The 15,775-nt window shown below is 37.7% G+C and overlaps 1 protein-coding gene across 1 annotated transcript in view; it reads right to left on the bottom strand.

Moving 5' to 3' along the window:
* The window catches only part of LOC126278715 (microtubule-associated protein futsch-like), a 47,821-nt gene extending 33,340 nt beyond the window's left edge, over positions 1 to 14,481 (bottom strand). The window contains exons 1-2 of the mRNA XM_049978989.1: positions 13,749 to 14,481; positions 13,030 to 13,205 (exon numbers count right to left, since the gene is read on the bottom strand). Of these exons, the coding sequence (XP_049834946.1) occupies positions 13,030 to 13,205; positions 13,749 to 14,481 (909 nt within the window). The remainder of the gene's footprint in view (positions 1 to 13,029; positions 13,206 to 13,748) is intronic.
* Between the last annotated feature and the right edge of the window lie 1,294 nt (positions 14,482 to 15,775).

The raw sequence follows: 15,775 nt of genomic DNA, 5'->3' as shown, positions 1-15,775 counted from the left end.
AGGCAGTTCTGCATTTAGTCATCACGTCACTTCATCAATCTGTGTCATGAAAGGTTTTCTGTGGAAATAGCAGCTGTGGCAGTGTTTTTCAATTTGGAGAAACCCTAAAACACCTCTTGAAGGATTGGTATCCTCAATGCTCTTTACATGTGGGGCTTCACAGGCCACGTGATCCATTTTCTTCAGGAAATTTTAATATACGGAGTTTCTAAGGTACTTGTGGGGTCTGTCTTGTTTTAACACCTGTATCAGGAAGACAGTGTGCCTAAGGGTACTGCCCTGAGCGTTGCCCTCATTACTATTGCCTTTAATCCTATTATGTTCTGTCTCCCGCATGTCATCTCTAGCAGTTTACTGTCCCCACCCCTACACTGGTATCCCTCACCCTCCCTGTCCCAGCCTCTTCCTTACCCTGCTTGGTTGCCTGTCCCATCACATGCAGTTTCTCCCAGTCTGGCTTCAGCTGCCAGAGACTGTGGTCACACGTGTGCGTGTGTGTGTGCGTTACCTAATTCCAAAGAAGGCCTTGTTGACTGAAAGCTCACTTTCTGACAGTTTTTTTGTTGTGTCTGTCTGTGACTCAGCATCTATGCTTTATGGTGAGTAGCAGTTACCCTTTTCATAATATTGTTGAATTTGCTTTTGAAGGATTGTGATGGCTTGAGGCATTGAGGTGCAGAGGTATGGGCCAGTGTACACTCATCAGCAAACAAAAAATTGTGCCTCAGCAGACAAAAGGCAGGAAAGATCAGACCATTTGGCAATAGTGCCATAACAACTGAACCAGAGAGTGATTTTGTAGAAATGACGAGGGTCATCAGTTCTGTAAATGTGAGCTGTCTCATACTAACTCAGTTTTCACTTCTGCCCCCATGTGCTAGCGATTGCTTACTTAACTGCATGGATTATGGACCTGACTGTCAGAAGTTTCATGTCAGTGACTGTCATGAATGCCAATAAATATGCTGCATGGAGGCCCTGAAAGGCTAAGAGTGTGCTTGTTACTGCTCACTCTCTACCATTCAGTTGACTAAGAATGGAAGACCAATTTTACCAACACGTTTTTTATATTTTGCAGTGACTCATATTCATCTCTTGCAACTTGAAAATATATCTTTGCATGTTTTGGAACAAAGGTTAGGGCAACAAAATTACCTTCTGTGAGCATGTGGAGTCTGTCTCACATCCATTCTTCAAAGTGTAATGACAGAATCTTTGCCTGGTAACCTGAGGTTGCAGAGTTCAATGCTACAGGTTTCCATTTCTTTAATTTATATATATATATATATATATAAAGAGAGAGAGAGAGATTTTGGGCAACATTTATGGAATTGAGTGTGAGAGAAATAAAATTTCTGCCCTTTTTGCAAATGGGCTTCACTCTTCCAGATTATTTTCTTAACGTACCTGTAGCTAAAGTCATGAAAGTTAAAATGTCTTGTGATAGAGAAAATAGCCAATCACAAAAGAAGCATTTGAAGAGCTCTTTTCAAAATACATAATTGAACATGAAACCATTACCAATTTGTCATAAGAAATGTTACAGATTAGTACAGCTGCACATAATACTTAAAATACTTACATATTTAAATCTGTGGTTAAATTTTCTCAATAAATTAATGACTGAATGCTTTGAGAAAGTGTGATCAATTAACAATGTACTTGTGCACCTACATGCAGCAATTAAAGCTCTAGTGGATGTGTAACATGATCAAATTACTTAAGCAACATTGCTGGGTCACCTACTTGCCAGAGAAAATATTAACTGTGTAATATATTACATGTATTATGAACCACTAGACAAAATGAGTCAGCAGCAAAAGCTTTCAGATGCATACGATCTTGGATGCTCACCTCTGAAGCACTGACTTGCATGCATTTGCTGATTTAAATGTGGAATTTGCTTTAAGTTTGATATAGCTTGTTCAATGCAAACCAAACATCAATGTAAAGAATAGAAACAGTAAAACTAATAATTAACAGTATCATCCAGTTCCTGGCCTAGTTAAGCAAAGTGTTCCAACAAGATACTTGATCATATTCCAACACATATCATCTGTCACATGTGCCAAACTATAATTTCACTTCCCATTGCTGTGCTTGTGTAAGATCTAGCACAATGTTGACACTGTGACGAGCACTTCCATAAACATTTCTACAGCAAAAAGAAGGTTCAATTACTTCTCGGGATTTACGATATTATACAGGTTATCGTTGTACGATGTGTGTTTTGAATGGGAGTCCTAGTGCACTGTATATCCTTCGGATGCACCTACAGTTATTTACAAGCTGTTTCACAGCAGCTCTCCATGTTATTCTCTGCTGTGCAAGCTTCATCTCCCAGTACCTACTGCAGCCTACATCCTTCTGAATCTGCTTAGTGGATTCATCTCTTGGTCTCCCTCTCTGATTTTTACCCCCCACACTGCCCTCCAATACAAAATTGGTGATCCCTTGATGCCTCCGAACACGTCAAACCAACCAATCCCTTCTTCTAGTCAAGTTGTGCCACAAATTCCTCTTCTCCCCAATCCTATTCAATACCTCCTTGCTAGTTATGTCATCTACCCATCTAATCTTTATCGTTCTTCTGTAGCACCACATTTCAAAAGCTTCTTTCTCTTCTTGTCCGAACTAGTTATTGTCCATGTTTCACTTCCATACATGGCTACACTCCATACAAATACTTTCAGAAACGACTTCCTGACATTTAAATATATATTCGATGTTACCAAATTTTTCTTCTTCAGAAATGCTTTCCTTGCCTTTGCCAATCTACATTTTATATCCTCTCTACTTGGACCATCATCAGTTATTTTGCTCCCCAAATAGCAAAATTCCTTTACTACTTGGAGTGTCTCATTTCCTAATCTAATTCCCTCAGCATCACCCAACTTAATTAGACTACATTCCATTATCCTTGTTTTGCTTTTGTTGATATCCATCATATACCCTCCTTTAAAGACACTGCCCATTCCTGTGTTCATATGGAAACTATTCAGTGGTAGTAATATTTATTTTTAAAGCTATACAAATTCACCTCAAGGGTGACTATGGGAATAGTAGTTGCCTTAGTACTGGGAACTTTGGATTAAATATCAAATTGTGTGATGGATGAATCTTTGGAATGTCAGAAGTCTAACCCTACACTTGATCTCTGGATCCAGTAAATGAATGGTGTTTGGGACAAACAAACAAACAGCCTGACACACATCACCTAAAGTGTCTGCTGTAGCTACACTATGGGATCAAAACTATCTAGAGACCCCCCCCCCCCCCCCCCCGAAACATATGTTTTTCATATTAGGTGCATTGTGCTGTCACTTACTGCTATGTACTCTATATCAGCAACCTCAGTAGTCATTAGAGATTGTGAGAGAGCAGAATGGGGCTCTCTGTGGACTTTAAGTGTGGTCAGATAATTGGATGTCACTTGTCGTACGTCTGTATGCAAAATTTCCACACACCTAGACTTCCCTAGATCCACTCTTTCAGTTGTGATAGTGACATGGAAATGTGAAGGAACATGTGCAGCACAAATGTGTACAGGCTGGCCTCATCTGTTTACTGAGAGGGACTGCAGACATTTGGAGAGGGTTGTGATGTGTAACAGGCAGACATCTATCCAGACGATCACACAGGAATTCCAAACTGCATCAGGATCCACTGCAAGTACTATGAAGTTAGGTGAGTGGCAGTTCATAAGCCACACATCACATCAGTAAATGCTAAATGCTGCCGCACTTGGTGTAAGGAGCATAAACATTGGACAACTTAACAGTGGAAAAAATGTTGTACCGAGTCACAAATCATGGTATACAGTGTGGCGATCTGATGGCAGGGTGTGGGTATGGCGAATGCCTGGTGAACATCATCTGCTAGCGTGTCTAGTGCCAACAGTAAAATTTAGAAATCCTGGTATTATGGTGTGGTTGTGTTTTTCATGGAGGGGGTTTGCCCCCTTTGTTGTTTTTCATGCCACTTCCACAGCACAGGCCCACGTTGGTGTTTTAAGAACTTTCTTGCTTCCCACCATTGAAAAGAAATTGGGGTATGGACATGCATCTTTGAACACAATTGAGCACCTGTTCATATTGCACAGCCTGTGGCAGAGTGGTTACATGACAATAACATCCCTTTAATGGACTTGCTTGCACAGTCCTGACCTGAATCCTGTAGAAAACCTATGGGACGTTTTGGAACGCCAACTCCATGCCAGGCATCACTAACTGACATAGATATATCTTCTTAGTGCAGCAGTCCACAAAGAATGGGCTGCCATTCCCCAAGGAAACTCCCAGTAAGTGACTGAACATATGCATACGAGTGGGAAAGCTATCGTCAAGGCTACGGGTGGGTAAACACCATATTGAATTCCATCATTACTAATGGAGGGCGCCATGAACATGTCATTTTCAGCCAGGTGTCCAGATGCTTCTACTGACAGTGTATTTCTATTCTTCTTCCTTTTGCTTAAGAATTCAAGATGGGATACATGCATATTAAAATAGTTCATCCCTGGACCAAATTGAAACTAACAACCTCTGTCTTTTCACCTTAGTTCCCTCTGCAACAAGAGGTCAACCAGACAAACTTTTTCCCTTTATCTATATACCTTTCAAAGACATTAGACTTCAACATGTCTGCTATAGCCACTGGCATTCAGCAACAGCACAGTACAGTTATCAATTATTTGTTCAGATTTGACTACGTTTGTTAAGAACTAGCTAACAATGGCATGCCATTCACTACTCTAAAGAGATGTTGGAACATTTATGTTGAAAGAGTCATATTGGCAGAATTCCTGGTTGGAGCAGGAAGAGACTGAGCATACAGCAGGACGACACAGAGGTTGCATGTAAGAGCTAACAACTCCCTCTCCTAGATATGAAGCAGTTGTAGTGAGTGACCAACTTGCCAGTTCTGATGAGACAGTTCACTGAAGGCTGAGGAAAGCTGTACAGCATGTACTAATATTCACTATGATACAGGAATTGAGTGAGAAAAATGTGTTGTGCTGAGTGGCAGTCACAGAGCTCCACCTGAATGAGGTGTGGGAAAATCTACTTTTCTCTGATACGGTGTTTTACAATGGTCCAAGAGTAATTTAATGGCCCTGAGGGTTGAGACATCATGAAGAAAAAGGGGTGACAACATGCAGTACTAGCAGATTGTCAGTTTCCTGGAGGGGTTGGATTTCTGTGTGAGGAGCAGGAATGCTTCTTCAATAGCAGGCAGTATGCCAACATTTTGAAGAAAGTAGTGCTGCCTGTAGTGTGAATGCTATATTGATGAGATGAATTAATGCTACAAAAAGTACATTCACTTGCGTACAAGTCTACTTCATTAAACAGCAGCTGTCCAACATGGACATAAATGTAATGGACTGGCTGTGACTGACTGCTTACATGAATGCAATGTAAAATGTGTGTTTGGAGGTAGCAGGAACTCTGTCAGAGAACTGGCTGTGAAATGAACCATTTATAGCTGATGCTCTTTGGGGCTGCTTTATTGAAGCTGCGGAGGGAATTGGCTCTTCTGACAATTATGGCCAGTGCTTCATAGATTTAGTGTCAGAGTGCATGACTGAAGTTAGAAATAATGGGGTATTCTGAATAAAAAATAAAGCCCTAAAAATAATTTACTTTCTTTGTTCTGCTGCTCAGTTTCCTGTTAGTGAGACCTAGCACAAAAACCCTTGGTAATGAAAAATACTGAACATGAGATACGAAAACTTGAGCTAGTTCTGTTTAACATTCATCTTGAAACTGAAATAAATTTCTTGTAATTTTATGTTTTGAATAGTACATCCTATTTACTTGCTCCCTGCCTATATACATAAGACAAATAAATCCAGATTTCCATTTTTAAGGCTATTTCACATTACATCAAAATCATCTCACACTTCCCTTCTATTGCCACCCATTGGACTCGTCTAGAAATGTGCAAAACAAACCTTCTAATATTATATTCTCTCTCTCTCTCTCTCTCTCTCTCTCTCTCTCTCTCTCTCTCTCTCTCTCTCTCTCTCTCTCTCTCTCTCAAATGGCAATGTCTCTGATGCCCATATAAGAAAATAGGACATTATGATAATTTGTAGTTTCTAATCGTGTTTAAATATTGAAATTTGTCTGTGGGCTGCATTTGTATGATGGAGCACACATGTTCCCTCATGGTTCACGTAGAATAAGAAACAATATGGCATTTTGTTTGTGTTGAGACAAGCAACAAACATATATTGTCCAATGCTGGACTACAGCATTGATCTGTTTCCAGACATCATTCTACCTATAATGGAGAAAAATTGCAACTGCGGACTCTGCATTATGTAATACGTACCATCCATCCTCCACACCCTGTTGTGAATGCCATTGGGACCCTAATTTGCAATGGCCTCTTTATTGAACATGTTCACTTTAGTCACATTGTGTTTCTGCTATCATAATGTCAGCTTCTATCTCAGACAGCAATGACTACAGAGATACACCTGGCCAAAATACAAAGAAGCTTAAAAATTGTCCACAGCCACTGCTCTGACAGTTTCCCAATTAAATGCTCGACTGCACCAAAAATGGAGTACAGATGAATTGTCTGTAGTTCTATCAAACTGTACCGTTATTAATTATTTTAAAGCCTTCAGTTTCAACATTTCCTTTCCTCTCCATGTGATGTGAGACTCACCATTTGCCTGTCACAGAATCCAAATTGATATTGCAGTTGGATTTAGTATAAATGTTTTATTAGATTCTTGCAAAAGTTGTAACAGAAGTACCTGTAAGGATAGTTTTGCTGGTTGCGCTGCATATCCACATTGAAATATGGTTCCTTTAGTTGCTGGATATAACATTTTGTATGTGTTGGAACTCCCATGTGAGTATGTTGTTTCTTCACTCAGTCACTGTTCCTCTCTGCAGTGTTGCTATGAATATGTGATAAGCAGTCATAGTATTTTTGCTTTATGATGCCATATGTCATTGATACCAATGTTACGCAGACCACTTCAAGACAGCTAAACTACCTTCTTTGTAAATTAGACATACATTTCCGCATAGCACCTTAACACTTTCCACAGTGTGAAGTGGCTTTCGACAATTTGTTCACTATGAAACACACCAGCCTCACTTGTTCTGTGTGTACAGCTACAAGTCAGTGAGGTTCATACACTGTTGCCAGTAGTGTCAGACACATTTTTTACAGGAGAATGCCAGTGATAGCTATTTGGATGTCTACAGTGCCATATTGCAATTCACGTTTGCAGTCTGCTGTAGCCATGTGAACTGCAGTAGTTATTGACTGTAGTTTTGGGCTAACTGACCATGTGCTAATCAACACAAGTTATGTATCCAGAATGAGATTTTCACTCTGCAACGGAGTGTGCGCTGATATGAAACTTCCTGGCAGAATAAAACTGTGTGCCCGACCAAGACTCGAACTCAGGACCTTTGCCTTTCGCGGGCAAGTGCTCTCCGCAGTATCCTTTCTTTCAGGAGTGCTAGTTCTGCAAGGATCGCAGAAGAGCTTCTGTAAAGTTTGGAAGGTAGGAGACGGATACTGGCAGAAGTAAAGCTGTGAGTACCAGACGTGTGTCGTGCTTCGGTAGCTCAGTTGGTAGAGCACTTGCCCGCGAAAGGCAAAGGTCCCGAGTTTGAGTCTCGATTGGGCACACAAGTTTTAATCTGCCAGGAAGTTTCGCAAATTATGTAGATTCACATAGAGAGAAAATGTCTATCCAATACCTAACCAACAATGTACCTTGAACAACCTACCTGCACAAGTAAGAAGCTGCCCAACAGGGTTGTGTGACTGAATAAAATTGAAAATGTGCTTGCTGGTCCTGCATCTTAAGTATCCGTGGGCACATCTTCAACATGTTAAATTTCCTTGACCTAACCTCCGGTGCAGCTATTACTGTGTTGGATTCCGAGATATGAACTCTGATGATAAATTATTCTAATGCAGCAATGTTGTGGGACAGGTTAGTACACCTGTAAATTGACAATTCTCATAAAATCATAGTGTATTGTTGAGGCCAGTGTCCTCCAGTTTTGTAGGTATACGTCATTACAACAGTTGCAAGAAGTTATAAAGCTACTTGTTCGTCGAGCAGCTTTATATTTATAAACTTAACTTTTGGGGGTTCATTTTTAGATGAAGAAATCGGAGAATTCTTCACACTTCACATTATTTATTTACAGGCGTCACTTGTACAGACTCTCCAGCCGAAATCATCACAAACAACTGACTGACTCTGACCTCGCATCATCTCTGCTTATATAGAATTTTAACAATCACTCACAAAATATTGCATTATTAATTCTGAAGAATTTCAAAGTTACAATTAAAATGTACAAAATGTTTGCGAACAGACATTACATCCGAATAAGGAAAAATTAACAATATTAATTGACGTAATTTTTGTAGTGTCATCACTAGGTTTAAATATTAAAAATCGATATGGTTCTAATTACAATAATGTCTTTTGTGAATTTTGAGTTATTTAATTAATTACAGTTCGGTTTCAGATACTAACATTTAATGACATCACAAATTCTGCTTTCTATCAGACTGTATACAAGGAAGTTACAAATACGCCCTGAAATACGAAAAATCTGAACATTGTGTGATGCAAACAATTGGAGAGTTAATCAAAATGTGTTTACAAAGTACATTAATTTCAAAATAGGATATAAAATGAATAACAAGTACGAATACATTGCTTGGTAATCACTTAAAAAGCTGTTTCTCAAGGTAATGAAGCTTTTTCTATACTAATACATTTCTTGTTCCAAATGATCGTAATTAGTGGCTCTGACCACTTATACCAATACTTCTACAGTATCTTATTATCCGTTACTTTACATTTCTTAGCTCACCCTGCTGATGAATCATTTAATTTGGCATTTATTATGTAATTCCGTTAATGACAACAATGACGACAATAAAAGTCTTTTCACAACGAATACAGAATATTACTAGTAAATGTGACAGACTAATATATAAATACACATAGGTACACATACAAATCCCTAGGGCACTGAATTGTCCAATAACTACACACTTACATATCAAAAAACAGTTGGTATCAGTCATTTCAGTTAACCCACGGGTCGGGCTGTATTGTTATACACCCCCCCCCCAGCCACTCTTACAAGTGTAACTTGTATGAATGGCTGCTAAATACCCTCCAAAATAGAATTTCTTTTTTCTTAGCTGTTACTCCAGTCACTGGTGCATGTTGCATATCTTAATGAATTGGCAGCTCACAATCATCCGTCCCAATGCGCTGTCCATCTTGTGTCTGCAGCCCCTCTGCTTCTGGCAGTCTCTACACTGCAATAGTACAGTCCACTATTAGTTTTTCAGTTTCTTAATTTTTTTTTTTTTTTTTTCAGGTCAGGTAAGGATCTTTGATACAGTTCTCTAGGTAGGAACAGGGATGAACTCATTTCGCAAGGTACTCGTGCAGGTTACAATTAAGGTCACATCAGGTATAAATGTATCAAAATCATTAACATACTATCCTACACTATTAGTATATTTATAGACAAAATCACACAAAATTAAGCATCTCTAAACTGTAAGGATTTAGCTATATACAACTTAAAGTTAATGAACAAAAATGAATTATTTATGTATCCTTTCTTTTTGATTAATATTTCAGCATAATACACTATACAGCATATTAAATGTCCCAGATATCCTTTAGCTCTTTATCATATCAAACACAAACTCACTGATTGTTCATTAGCACACCACCTTGTAATGACAAACTTACTCATTTTTCACAGTACAACTTGTCCATTTAGTAACACGTGTACATCCTTAACATTGTCCATTTGTATATCTCATTGGCAAACTAATAAAATCATGACCAAGCCTATAATCTTCAAAGAACCACCCACAAATCAAATACATACTCTACAGACCATAACCACAATAACCTCCATTATCTTATATCCCCTTGGATTCTATTCTGTAATGAAAATGCTAACAGTAATTTATTTACAATATTACATAACATAGAGTACACACACATATGGATCTGGAAAAGTTTTACACCACATATTAATCAGGAATTATAGTAATAACTATTGCCTGAAATGCTTAAAGAATTATTAGTCATTAGTCAAGGGAGGATTCAAATTTTATACACAGTTAAATTTATTTATTTATTTTCAAACAATGTCACTCAATAATCATATGACATACAAAAAAAAACTTATACTAAAAGAATGGCTAGTATTTTCAGTGAGAGATAACTTCGTTATAGGTTTATAGATGAGTAAAAGATGTAGCATCCGAAAACGAAAAGAAGAAAATAGAATGCTACATAGCTCGGAGACCTAGTGCTCGGCACGCACTTGATACAGGATGTATCCTCCTGAGGGCTTTTACATTATCTTATTTTTTCTTGGTATTTGACACTTGTTTATAAGGTTTCAGTTCAGTTATGTTACGTAAACCAAATAGTCTTCCTGACTTTGGGTACACTAATCTATATGCATTTGGGTGTGGCATAGACTGAATTTTGAATGGGCCAATATAGATGTCAAAGAATTTCTTTAATTCATTGCTTATCGCTTTGGATTTTTCATGTGTTTTCACCAGGACCAGATCATCAATTTTAAAATTTGTAGGTTTCAACTTCTTGTCATGTTTGTTTTTTCTTAGTTTCCCCTGTTGTTCCATTACTTTCTTGACTATTTCTTCTCTTTCCTGTGGACTCATAGCTTTACATGCTGGGAATTCAATTAATTCGTTGATCAGATTTGGCGGTTTCTTATGATACAGTATTTCATATGGGCAGAACCCAGTAGACGAATGTTGTAAGCTGTTCAGTATATCTTCAAAGCTGTCTACGTACTCTATCCAACTCACATGATTTTTGTTGCAATAAGTTCTAAATAATCTCCCTATTTCTCTCATGTAACGTTCAGCCGGATTGCTGGACGGGTGATACGCAGAGATCAGAATATGGTTTATGTTCTCATCCTCCACAAATGTTTTCCAAATTTTAGAAGTAAATTGTGCTCCATTGTCAGAGAGCATGCTCTTTGGTTTTCCCACCTTTGTGAAATAGTCTCTTCTAATTTTCAAAATGATGTTCTTACTTGTTGCTTTCTTCAATGGATATAGTTTAATGAATTTTGAAAAAAGATCCACCATGACAAATATGTAACAAAATCCTCCTTTAGCCTTAGGCAATGATCCATAAAGGTCAACTGCTACAAGTTGTAGTTGTTCCTTTGGCAAGATGTTTTGCATATATCCTCTGCAAGTTTGATTGCTAACTTTTACTCTCTTACACCTGTCACATGTAGATATTTGCTTTCTCACTCTCCTAGCAATGTTGTAGAAGTACACATTTTCTTGAATCTTTTGGATACATTTCAGTGTCCCACAATGCCCGAAACTTTCATGTACATACTTTATCAACACTTCAATATACTGTTCTGGCCAACACAATCTCCAAGTGTCACTGTCTGCACTGTATCTTCTGAATAGTATACCCTTATGCACTTTATAATACTGCTCTACTTTCTCATATCCTCTTTTACCTAGATAACTTTTAACTAACTTCCAGTTGGAATCATGGTTTTGATATCTACGGATGTCATTACAAATTTTCCTGATTTTATTCTCATCTTTCACCCCTTTTAGATACATAATCCGAAACTCCCTTTCACACTCATCACTGTTATTTTCACCTTCTCCTCCCATTGGCAACCTTGATAGAGCATCTGCGATTTGATTTTCTTCACCTTTTATATATTTTACTGTATAGTCGAACTGCTGGAGGAATAGTGCCCACCTGGTTATCCTGCTATGATGCAAAGTACACTCTTGTATGTAGATCAAAGCCTTATGGTCTGTGTATACTACCACTTGATGTCCTAATAGGTAATTCTTGAACTTGATGAAAGCCCAATAGACTGCTAACAATTCTTTTTCGGTGACAGTGTATGACTTCTCATGTTTCTGTAAAGTTCTACTGGCAAAAGCTATTGACCTGTGCTCCGTCACACCATCTACAATCTTTTCTTGGAACAAATGAGCTCCCAGTCCATAGTCACTGCTGTCGGTCATGATACAAAATGGTTCTGTAAGGTCAGGTCTGTATAACATTTTACTGTTGCACATCTGTTTCTTGATGTTGTCGAATGCTTCCTGACAATCCTTGTCCCATACCCAAATGGTGTTCTTCTTCTTCAACAAGTTGTTCAAACACGGTACATTTAAAGCTTGATTGCTGACAAACTTCCGGTAGTAGCCACAAATTCCATAGAATGATTTAAGTTGTTTCTTAGTCTTGGGTGCAGGAAATTTTGCAATGGCTTCAAGTTTTTCTTCATCAGGTAAGATTCCTTCTTCTGATATGGTATGGCCTAAAAATTTGAGCTGTTTAACTCCGAATTTGCACTTCTCTAGTTTTAATGACATGCCTCCCTGTCTTAATTTGTAACACACTTCACCCAACAAATGTATATGTTCTTCCCAACTTTTTCCTGTTACAAGTATGTCATCAACATAAAGGATTAGTTTTCTTAACAGTTCTTTTCCTAGAACAAAATCCAATGCTCGAATAAATTCTGCAATTGATACATTAAGGCCAAATGGTACAACACAATAGCAATAACATCTTCCTCTATATAAAAACGCAGTATATTTTCTAGACTGAATCTCTAATGGTATCTGATGGAAACCAGCTGTTAAGTCTAAGCTAGACATGTACTTCATATGTTCAAACTTATGTAATAACTCATCTATATTTTCAGGGTGATCAGTTTCCCTCTCAAGGTATTTGTTTAAATGTCTTGAATCGAGCACAAGTCTTACTCCACCATCACGTTTGGAAACCGCTACCAACGGGTTATTGTATGCACTATTACATCTTTCAATTACTCTCCACTCTTCCATCTTTTGTAGTTCTTCCTCCACAGCTTTTCTTTTTGAAATGGGTACTCCATAGGGTTTGATGAAAAATGGTTCGTGAGGTTTTAGTTTAAGTCTACATTCATAGTTCTTCACTTTCCCAGGTTTCTCACTAAACACATCTTTGTATTCCCACAACAAACTGCCTAGTTGATCTGTCTGTTCTTCATTTAAATTACCAGCTTCTTTTAGTTTGGTGGCCACTAATTCAGCATACTTGTCTTCACTGCAGTCTTCTTCATTGTCTTCCTTGTTAATGTCGATCTTCTCATCTGTACAAATCACTCTTCTAATCTGAAAATTATTCTCTAGGCAATTTTGGATAATTAGTTCAGTCACATGTGTTCCATCTGCCTTTGGCTTGGTGAGCTTATCTTTTTTGTTATTCCAGTCAAAATCTGCATTTACTCCTTGTATCCAATTCATTCCAAACAAAATATTCTCATTGAGATCGGGTACTACAAAGCATCCTTGGTTATACTGTACATCATTAATAGTGAAAGATATTAAGGCTTGCCTGTTTACAACTTTGCTGTGCCTACCAGTTGCTCCCTTAATTTTGATTCCAATAACAGGATATTCTTCAAAGTCATCACTATGTCTTATCTGGTCTCTAAATTTTTCAGAAATAGCACAGACAGGACTACCCGTGTCTAAGAGGCAAAGTCCTTCATAATTTGCAACTTTTATACGTATATACGGGCAACCTAAAACTTTTTCCTTCTTACTGTCCTCATTTTCATCCAACAGATCTTCTTCAATATCTCTAAAGTCCAAGTAATTTGTACCATTTTTGCCTGTACAATTTCTCTTACTTGTCTGAATTTTACTTAATGCTATATCAGATGATTGCTTGATGTCACGTCTGTCCTTAACACACTGTCTGTTTTTCCCGGAACTGATCCCAGTGTAAGCCTGTTGATTGGTTCTACCTTGCCAGTTGGAATGCAATTCTTCACAAATAATCTTGATGACCCTTTTTATTCTGTCACTGTCACTATAATCCTTGTAAGTATCCCATAACATTTCTAGCATCTCATCTACATTATGATGGCTCTCTGCATGTTCCTTATCTGATGATACCTTCCCAGTTTTCATTGGCACAATCTGATCTTCATATTCTTCACAAATACTACTGATATCATCTTCTTCACTACTAATTAAATCTTCTTTAACCTCCAAATACACCATGTCATCTAATTCTTCCTCACATTCATCATTACTTCCAACACTTTCACTATCAATATTACTACATATGCTATCATCTCCAACACTGAACACTTCTACAACATCTTTACTATGACCATCAGAATTGTTGACATGTACACTAGTACAGGTATCATCACTTAAGTGCTTAACAGGGATAGGTTCTTCTTTCATTAATTTACTTGATCCAAACACATCAAGATTACTATCAGAACCAACATTTTCCTTGCAAACTTCATTACCACACTGATTATATAGACTTGAAATAGTTTCTTCCTCTAACGGAACTTCCTCAACATTCTTACAGATGCTATTACTTCTATCTACAACACTTTCATTCATACATTTCCAGAGTTTACTGTTAAACTGCAATTTGCCAATTTGATGCACTCGTCTTACATTAGTACTGTCACTTCCACTCCAACATCTTCGATTATTCTGTCTTCTGTAATTATTTTCGGTGTCTCTAGACCAGTGGTGTTTAGCCTGATTTTGGTACACATTTCTTGCCCCAAACTGACAGGCTCCCAATGAGGCATCTGTCAGTTTAAATTGCCTCGTCCTGATTGGTGATTATCAAATTGTCTGTTATTATTTTCCCAAGGTCTCTCCCTGCTATTGTGCCCTCTGTTTCCATCCCCATTACTATGGTTGATCCATCTGTTATCACTATTATTACTCCTGCCTTGATTCCTGCTTTGGTTCCACCCCCCAGTTGGTTGATTGCCAAATCTGCCATTGTTTAACCTCTCATTTCTCTCAAAAGCTCTATCCAACTTATCTACAGAATCATCTGGTCCATAAATCAACTCCCACTGTACTCTTTTTGGTAGTCTTCTTTTTAATGCATCTATTTGTATTAGTTCATCAAAAGGTTTGTCGAGGTGTACTAATTTCCTCAACTGACTTTCACAAAAACACTTCAAGCTACCATCACTTTCCCTATACATTCGACCATTCAAAAACTCACTTTTAATCCTAGCTTGCTCAGAATCTGACCAGAACTTATTTAAAAACTTTCTTTCAAATTCATTATATGACATGGTAGAATTAACATTCTGGTTTGCCCACGAGATTGCTTCTCCATCCAAAAATCGTTTAACAAATTTAATTTTTACATTATCTGTCATGTCATTACTAAAATTATCCTGACAATGCTGTAAAAAAATCAACTGGATGCAATTTCCCATCTCCTGGAAAGCATTTTAAAGGTATGCCACCCCATACACAATTAAAATTGCTAACAACATTTCTTTGGGCTACACCTTCTTGTAACTCTACAACTTTCTTACTTAAACCTACAACATTATTTTTACACAAATCTATTTTTTCATCACACTTTAGATCTACATTACTTATTTGATTGGAAATTTCTGCAAATTTTAACTCTGAATTCTTTTTATTGGATTCAAGCTTTTCTTCTAAGATTCTCCTAGTCTGAACAACCTCTACTTTCAGTTTTGAATTTTCTACTTCTACATGCTTATCTAGTTTTTTGAACCTTTCCTCATTTTTGGACAACTCTTGTGTGAAATTAGTTTCTAATACATCAACCCGTTCTTCCACTGCTCCTACATGAGTATTGAGTTCACCCTGCCCTGTCTCGACAGTCATTTTTAGTGCTGCCAAACCATCC

This window comes from Schistocerca gregaria, chromosome 6 (genome assembly GCF_023897955.1).
Source record: "Schistocerca gregaria isolate iqSchGreg1 chromosome 6, iqSchGreg1.2, whole genome shotgun sequence".
NCBI classification, from domain to species: domain Eukaryota; kingdom Metazoa; phylum Arthropoda; class Insecta; order Orthoptera; family Acrididae; genus Schistocerca; species Schistocerca gregaria.
The sequence above is the reverse complement of the archived record's forward strand: the minus strand, read 5'-3'. Positions and strand labels throughout refer to the sequence as shown.